Source organism: Sprattus sprattus (assembly GCF_963457725.1).
Source record: "Sprattus sprattus genome assembly, chromosome: 15".
Lineage (NCBI taxonomy): Eukaryota > Metazoa > Chordata > Actinopteri > Clupeiformes > Clupeidae > Sprattus > Sprattus sprattus.
In genome coordinates, this window is record NC_137913.1 from 10,930,571 (window position 1) to 10,940,120 (window position 9,550).

Sequence of the window (9,550 nt, forward strand, 5' to 3'; positions counted from 1 at the left end):
GTGAAAGTACATTGCATAGATAGTACGACTAGATCAGTATCTCTTAGCCAATTAAAACAAGTCCAAACATCTCAAAGTAATACAACAACACAAGAGAATGTGTGATGCATTGCATTATGGTACAAGTATGTTTTACACTGCATCATATTCAGTACATGCCTGATACACCTAACTACAAAACCCACAATCACCAAAGAGACTCCAGAGAACTGGCGTGGGATGACAGTAAATTACGGAGCCCGAGAGGGTATCCTGGTCCTGATTGACAGCTGTATCGTAACTACATTCACTATTTGTGTGGACTGATGCGCAACCTAACGGTGAGATTTCAAACCGCCCTCAGAGCCACACACTCACTGGTACTCTCACTGATTAACCACATGACAAATGGCCGCTGATGAGACATCAGTTCCAGTGAGTGACTGGAGTGAGGAGGAGCGACACGAGTTAAAGGCCATGGCCATGCCTCTCTGAGCGCCTTTCCATCTGTTTATACAAACACACACACACACACACACTCACACACACACACACACACATGCAAACACACAAACACACACACACACACACACACACACACACACACACACACACACACACACACACACACACACACACACACACACACACTAGTGGGTTGAGCTGTGCTGCAGTGGACTTAGAAGACCATACCTTTGCTTCTTTTAACATGCAAGCCCCCTATGCATGATATGTCAGAGTTGCTCTCTCTACTATTGGACTGAAAACATTTCAGTTAATGTTAACCCCTGTGCTATCACGCAACTGATTTAAATACTTGATCTTCCTGCTGACTCTGAACCAGATTAGCATCAGAACTGGTTTAATTTTGAACTGGATTTGGGCCAGAACTGGATTCGATCTGAATTGGATCTGGTGCAGAATGTCAAATGAGGGCCATATCCGAGATGAACATTAACACAGCATTTTAGCAAATCCTGAGCTAATCATCAAGAATGGTAATTTACTTGTGCAAAATACATGGGATTAATACATTGTTAAACAACAAATAGGCCTAAATAGATAAATACATTAAAAAGTGATATTATATTTAATTAAGGAATAGGCTAGTATTTTTTCCCATCTCGTGTTCCTATTAACTGAATTACAGTAAGATCGCAGGCGGAAATGTGGTGGTCTAGTTTCCAAGAAACTGCAGGATATGCACTCGCCTCCCTACAATTATTGGCAGACGATGAAGTGTTGCTAGACGCATAGCAGTTCTGATATGATGTTTTCTGTCACAACAGCAAATATTACTCATTGAAAATTTGCCAGAGCAACACTTCACATAATTAACCTTTAAAGCTTACAACGTGAGACATGCGGAACAAATGTTTTCTCACACAGACATAGTTGTTTAGGTCATACACAGCACGACAGGAGTCAATTCACGTACCTATATCGCTCATCTATTTTACTCTATAATTAGTAACACTGAAGCGCTGCGCTGCCATTGCGCTCAAGCCCGCATATGTTTCAGTAATCCATTTAGCAGGCAATAAGTGAGTTCTAAGATAATAACACAATGAATTTCATCACTGTGTCTGTTTGGAAAACATACGATAATTTAAATGAAATTTCGATATTCTGTGTTTATGTTTCAAAGTTCATGAATCTGCGCTGTCGTCCGTTTTCTAACCTGAGGGGGGCGCTAGTGATCCTAAACCAGCCTATTCTTGACTAAATACTGGCAAACCAACATTTCAACAACTTTCTGTTGACTTCACTCTCTGTCGGTGGTGAGCTCCTTTGATTCAGTCTTCACGAAGACTTTCGACACACTTTAAGCGCCGAATACAGAGTTCATATTCATGAATAGAGGACCACCATAGTTGTAGTAAAAGAAACGTTTAAGAAATTCGTTTAAAAATATATATATTGTCATGAAATATGCCATACAGATTGTGCCAATAAACTGGTTCGAGCTGTTTAAGCGAGTAAGACCTTTTACAAATTATTACAGAAATACTCTGTATGGGAATTGCAAGATTCAACGGTCTGACAAAAAAAAAATGCATAACTGTATAGCTTGCCTTTTGGTTGGAGACAATCTAGTCTCTCTCAATGGGTGTTCACTATTGCTGATGGTCTTGCTTTAATTTCCATATTTTCTATATGTGAAAGTGCTTATTGAAAAGACCATCTGAAAATAGCCTCGGCCGCATGTACTGAGAGTATATGGATAATACAAAGCGATCATGTCGAGTAGGGCTTTCAGTCCAAGAGTAAAAGGCTTGCAGAAACGTATTTTTTAACGTAATAATTACACTATGTAGACCACTTCATACTTTATATTAATCGCAAATGATCCACAAAAAAGGAAGGAACATATTTTGACTGCAACATTTTGGGGCGCTTTAAAAATGGCAAACTATTGTGTGTATTACATGAATAAGGGCGATCCTAGTGTTTTGTGGAATTCTTGGCAAACGTGGAAAAAATGTTTAACTCCTCTGTAACAGCTCTCTCTCTCTCTTTAAATATCTCTTTGACTCACTCTGTCCCTCTTTCCGTCTCCCTCTCCCTTTCGTCTTTCTAATCGCTTGGAGGTCCTGGCTTGCATCTGAGACATTTTCCACTTGTCAGGCTCTGTAAGCATCCAGCATTCTCCCGCTTGACCCTCCGTGATCACTGGGGCCTAATGGCCCGGGCAGAGCCGGGGCAGTCCTTTACGCTGCGAGACAACTCTTCGTGTCCCCCCATCGCCCAGCTCAAGTGTACAGCAGCTCTTTCAACTCAGCCAACACTGGGGCACTTTTCATACCACTTCTGACAAAAACTAAACAACTGCAACGTTGGTGACACAGTGCTGAACAACGTGTGTGGACCAACCCGGGCCTTTATGGCGGTCAAATTTGTCTGAGATTTTTTTTTATTTTACAGCTGTGTTGTTTGACAAATACAAACAACCACAATTGTGTTGTTTGGGAAAATACAGCACAACACACACGCTTAGCCTGTCAACTGAACAGAGCTTATACGACCAAATTAAAACTGTTTAAGCCCAAAATGATGACCGTCAACAAAAAACGTGACTTTTCAGTAAGGAGTTCATATCTCATATAAAAGGAGCAATCATATGTCATGTAATGTTTCATTCAGAACCACACATAAGTGTTTTTTAAACCAAGCTGAAGAACATTTAGCTACATTGTTAAACGTATAGCCCACATATTCGATAGAATATGAAACTCAATTGGTGCCATTTTAATAATGTTATTTTTATCGACATATATTTGTAAGGTAACACTCGCTTCATTTCTATATCTACGGAGAGAAACGTGGAAAATCTAATTCATAATAAAAGGTTCATCAAAAAAGAATGACAAAAGAATACATTTGAACTAGTCACCCCGATCACGTGAACTTGAAAACACTTCACGCAACCTTTACCTCCACCCTCCTGTACGTGCAGAATGTATTTACCTCGCTGCTATGCATCCCCAATACTGCACTAGCGGGTATAGTTTCCCAAAAATCGACTTTTATAAATAAAAAGAATCCCTATAAACTCGTATTTTACAACCCTTGCAGGGATTGGAATCGCCCCTATCGCTTTACGCATGACTTCGTAGAATTACATGCACATTCATCTAAACCTAGTTTAAGGAATTTACACTGGGATGACAGGGTGTCCAGAGCTTAGTTGCCAATCCTTTTTATGAACTGAAATGGATGTGTGTGTGTGTGTGTGTGTGTGTGTGTGTGTGTGTGTGTGTGTGTGTGTGGTGACAGAGAGAGAGACACACATACACTCCCCCTTCAAATAATAACCGCCATGAGACAGCTGCGAAAGAAGTTGAAGTATTTTTTAAATACAAATGAACAGAGTCTGTCGATATAGACATACCCTACCTGCTCTAAACTGTCAGAGGGCGTGTGCTGATCAAAAACGTGAGGTTGGGTTAAAAAAAGAGAGCTCTACCTGCATTGTAGGCAGCTAAGTCTGCTCCCGGCCCGGGACTTTTCCTCTTCCTGGGACGGCCTTTCTGTACCGTGCTGACCCCGTTATAGTAAGAGAGTCCCAGCGGGCCAGCCGTGCCCAGTCCTTTAGCAGACCCTACATCCGAGTGATTGAAACGATCTGGATAGTCCCCTTGGATCAGGTTTTCAAAATGGAGTCGGCAGTACACCAAACTGTCCTTCATGCCGAAGTGGTCCCCCGTCGTGAGCATTTTGTTGCAGGTCGTACAGGTGAAGCAGTTCAGGTGGTAGACCAGGTCTCGCGCCCTCATGACCATCTCCGACGCCGAAATGCCCAGGTGACATCGCGCGCACCTCTGCACTGAAAACCTCCTGAAGAAAAGGACGTGTTTCGTTAGTAGTGCCGTTCACCAGAAGAAGAATATTTTTAAATTAAAAGATTTTTTTTTTTACCTTTACGAGAGAATTGCAATCTTAAATCTAACGAACATAATTTCTCCTTAAGTTATGTATCTTCATTAAACATGTAAGCCACAAAGCTAATACAACAGCTATACATCAAATCATTGACACAGTATACTGTTTACCATAGATGCATCAGTATTTTGATAACATTAATGTAATCCAATGTTACTCATTTAGAACGAAGCCACACGAAGAGAACATATAAACAGAATTATAAGAGACGTGTTGCTGTTTTTGTTAATTAAAGTAATTATGCTTACAATGAGCTGTCTAATTGATAATGGGCACTCGTCTCCATTAATTACACCATACTTACAACTGCTCGTTAATTTCACCGAGTGGTTTTAAAAAAGACTCTCTCACCAAAATTAAGACCATCATTATTTAATTACCATATTATGGACTCAAGCCCACTTTACAATGCTGAACTGGTATCACAAATAAACGCCTTAATTTGCATTCAAGCCCATGTGTTATTAGAGTGGCTCGAGTAGGCTACATCACACACCAAACGACACTGACATCGAGCAGCCAAAGCGTTAAAAGTTTGGGCTCTCCACTGTACTGCGATGACATTTTGCCTTAATTAAAACAAACTGCATGACAAATATAAATTATGCTTTTTTTTCTTCAAAAATATGTCTGATAAACATATGGTAGAACTGGACTGTGTATTTTTGAGCTTTCATTAACACGGCAGAGGAACTGAACACATTAAATCTTAATGTTTATACACCTTAACGTCTGACGCGTTAACTTTTTTTCTCTTGGTACCTGTAATAGTCCTCTTTGCAGTAGATGCTGCCGTCCTTGCTGAAGCAGGTTAGCTCGGACTCCAGGTTGAGTTTGCACTCACAGCACTTCAGACAGCGCATATGCCACTGCTTGTCCACGGCCAGCAGGTAGTAGCGGTCCGAGATCCGCCCTCCGCAGCCGGCACACAGAGCCACCCTGTCCCCGCTGATGGACGGCATGATCTGGAGAGGTGCAGACACAACACACGGGCTTACCAACCCAAAGCAGTACGATGAAGCCAAGGGTGAGACAGGAACAGGACCATATTTCATCACCATTCCCTCTTTTCTGGTAGATTTAGACTAATTGACGACAGCCCTGATAAGACAAGATTGGACTAGCCGGTAGTTAAGGTTCGCCGTATCTGTGTGTGTGTGTTTGTGTGAGTTAAACCGAGTCAGCTACAAGATGGGAGGGGCATCATTTCAATACAAAATCTTTGGTCCCCAAAATTCATTTGATATTATACCTTCTATAATCTACGATATTACACATTGCACAATTACACAATTATACAGTCAAAGCAAGAGTTGCCATTACATTATTTGACTGTAAATTATATGGATAATATATATTAGCAATTTCTTATCAACATAAGACGTAGATTCCTATATTACAGAGGAACAACTTTCTTTTTACGGTAATAAGTATAAAAGGGTTGGCATAACCCATAATTATTTCTAAGGCCTGTTACGCCCTGAAGTGTCAGTGACACAATTATTATTAAATAGCAAGGATGTCTCAAATTATATTATAATATGAAAACATCATAGGAAATAAAATTATAAAAATGAGACATAGAACATGAATATATCTATGGGAAAGCGCTTCCATGCATGAGGGACACACACACACACCAAACCATGCACGCACGTCGTACTGACAAACACAGACGCACACACAGAAAACTACCAGTTACCATAGGTAGTTTTATAGTACCGTCAGTCTGACAACTCTTACTTTCATAACGAATTCATACTTTAGATGTCGCAAGACCGACCAGAAAGTAAAGAAAGAATAGTCAATCTCAGTGTACAGTTTAAACCAGATATATTCTTCAACAAGGCCTTACAGCCTTGTCAGTGTTTGCAAGTCTCACAAAGAGACAGACTTTCATCAATGTAGACTGGGCTATTAACAGAAATGTGTACCATAATTCCATAATAATGAATAATACCTAAATCTAAATATAGCTTTATATTTTGTTGATATGAAAACTAGCCTATTACATATATCTTATAATTTAAAGCCTGTTAAACTGACTGAAAGTTAAATACATGAATAACTGCCCTTGCATTTAATATCATATTTTATCTTTGTTTTGTTTTACACCGCATTAATCCATCACACCAAGCCAGCAAAAAAATACAGTTTATTCCAAATACGCAGCGATTTCTAATGTAAGAGGTACCATTTGTCTTTGTAGCACAAAATGATATGCTTTTTTGTTGTTCATTTTTTCTGTTAATGGATCAGTCGTCTCACTCACTACGGCAAGAGCCTAAGGGAGGTTAGTAGGTTTCTCTTACCGTTTCTGTCTCCCCCATGTCTATGGCTGAGCTGATAGCCGACGAATCGCCTTTGCTTCTGCGCTCCATCTCCTCCATGACACCGTGCATCTCGCCTCCGGGGAGGCCGTGGAAAAGCATCGTTGCCGCCGACGAGAGCAAATTACACGTGCTTCCCTCTGATCTGCAAGCCAAGATTTCCGTAAGACGCAAACCCAGCCCCATGAATCGGAAGTTCAAATTACCTTTTTTTTAAGGGAAAAAAAATTGAGCAAGTTTAGATTGCTATTGCGGGGGCGTAATACTACTAAGACAAGTCTTTAGTTTAATTCTTTATTTGTTTTTTTCAAAAAAGACGAAATCCTCGAAAGAATGAATCGGTGCACCCTACAAATCAAAACGCCTACAAAAGGACTGTGCGATTCCACGATAGGCTTCACACGTACCAGCAAAGCACGCATTTGATACTGCGCCTCTCTTTTTCTTCCCCTGTATTTTCGGTTTGGGCGTTTTGGGAATTCATTTGTCAGTCAATTAATACTGAAGTTCACACTTCCCCCTGAAAGTTATCAATCGGACAAGTGGCTCGGCTACTGCAATGAGACAGAAGGATGACTCAGTTCCAAATACATTACATTAAAAAATAATCCAGCATGTGTGTGGGAGCGAATGAGGAAGGAAAGGACGTCTCAATTGAAGAAAAGGCGTGTTTCTTCATGTTTCTGCCATATCCTCAGCATCTTTGTGGCACCGGAAGAAATCAAATAAAAAAATAGAAACGCTTATACTATTGAACGTTGCACTGGATGCAAAGGCGTAGCAACTGATGGAATTTCATCAAATATAACAATGGCTTGCTGCCACCTGGTAAAACCGATGTCCTTTCTCTTTTTAAGTTTATCACGAAGAAGTGCTGTAGCCGTTCAAAGCAGTTTTGTTCCCCTTTTGTTGACTTGGTGGCAAGAGACTGCCTGAGAAAATGAGTTGGTTGTACACTGAGTTTGTGTTATTCCAGTCGGGAGTGTGTGGCAGCCAGCCCGTTGCATCCCTGTTCTAGCGTCTCCAAACACTGCACACCCTGCTACGTACAGTCCGCGCCTTTTCTATCGGGAACCTTACGTCACGTCCCAGAGCTGATGTTCATTGGTTGTGTGAAGTCGTCAAACTCTTGATATCCTTCTAACATTGTGGTTGTGGGGATTTCGAGCTTGTTCAGCCAACAGCAGCCAGGCCGCCCGGCCCTACGAGGGGTTGTGAAGGCTTCGCCACAGAGTATATCCCAAGACCAGCAAAAACAAAACTGTCATGAGCGTTAGAGGAAGACCAGCCAACAGGTTCATAATGGTGATGACTGCAGTCTTACTAAGACAAATACAGTACATGTGGATGTGTGTTTGTGCGTATTAGAGTGTGTGTTTGAGAGAGATATCATTTTTTGAGATGTGTCAGTGGCTGATTTCTCAAGCGCTCCGTCTTCTTGGGAAATCAATATGTTATTAATATCACGAATCAGTCCAGCCTTCATTTCCCCAAAGCACAATGAAAATGACATCTTGTGATGTGCTACCTGATTCGGTTTAGCCAACTTCTTTGAAACCATCTGCTACCTTCTCGGCAAGTTGCTTCGCCTCAGAATATGTCAAGAGCCCTACACTCATCACACACACTCTCACACACACACGCACGCGCACACACACACACACACACACACACACACACACACACACACACACACACACACACACACACACACACACACACACACACACACACACACACAAGGCACCTAGGCTTCACACAAGGGACTAAGCGCCAACAATAGACTCCGATTGTGCTTTCAATGTCAGAGAATAACCAATGTGTCATGCGTCAGCAGCAATACCTAATTACTAATTGAGCAAGGTAAAAAATCAAAACAAAAACAGTGCCGTCCCAATGTAACTCTTAAACATCACAAGATCCTCAACATATGTTTAAATTGCAGAATAGTCTTAATGGTGTGTTTGTTCTATTTCCATGCTTATTTGAAATTGTATTCCTCTGAAATTGTATCGAATGTAGTTTTACTGCAGGTGCGAATGATGAGGTCCGCTGTAGACCAGTCAGTTAAAAGATATAATGTACCTTGCCCATAATTATATGTCGAACAACTCACCACCACTAATATTTGAACGTAATAAAAATATGATTATTATTATTTTACACATTAATCTATTCGAGCAATACAAACTCGTCCTTTTTGACTGATACATACTAATAGTTGACCCTATTTCAGTTGTTTCTCATTTAAATATATGTATAAAAAATGTAACCATAAAGCAGCGCCGCTTGCATGAAAGGTGACTTTTCTGATGAATATTTTATGGGTAAAATAACATTTACATACACTCTTTAAAACACCAGGTAACACTGTGGAATAATCGCCCAATAATAAAATAAATCCCGTTTTTGCTCAGGTCGCATGTAATGTATGATATCCATCTTCTTCTGGCCAGAAAAGGCCCATGGCTTATTTGTCAGTGTCATCCATTTCATTGCGGTTATTGCCTTTATGCAAATCTCCCCGTCGGCTTGTCCGTCGTCGCTGGACCGTGGGTGGGTGTGTTGGTCGCATGTGTGTGTGAAGGTTACGCCGATCAAGTTCACAGGGGAAGCAAGGAGGGCGAGACAACCACACTGCCAAATCAGATCGCAGTCTATAAAATGCCACGCAGCGCAGCATCAGTGCTCTCTGCCTAATTACAATCCTTCAACAAACACACACACACACACACACACACACACACACACACACACACACACACACACACACACACACACACACACACACACACACA

The 9,550-nt window shown here is 41.0% G+C and overlaps 1 protein-coding gene across 1 annotated transcript in view; it reads right to left on the reverse strand.

Moving 5' to 3' along the window:
• Nucleotides 1-6,938, reverse strand: part of lhx2b (LIM homeobox 2b) — a gene marked incomplete at both ends in the record, with an annotated part of 9,209 nt that extends 2,271 nt beyond the window's left edge. Inside the window, 3 exons of the mRNA XM_080853112.1 lie at nt 3,947-4,317; nt 5,185-5,387; nt 6,735-6,938. Coding sequence (XP_080709238.1) covers nt 3,947-4,317; nt 5,185-5,387; nt 6,735-6,938 — 778 coding nt within the window. The remainder of the gene's footprint in view (nt 1-3,946; nt 4,318-5,184; nt 5,388-6,734) is intronic.
• Nucleotides 6,939-9,550: the final 2,612 nt, after the last annotated feature.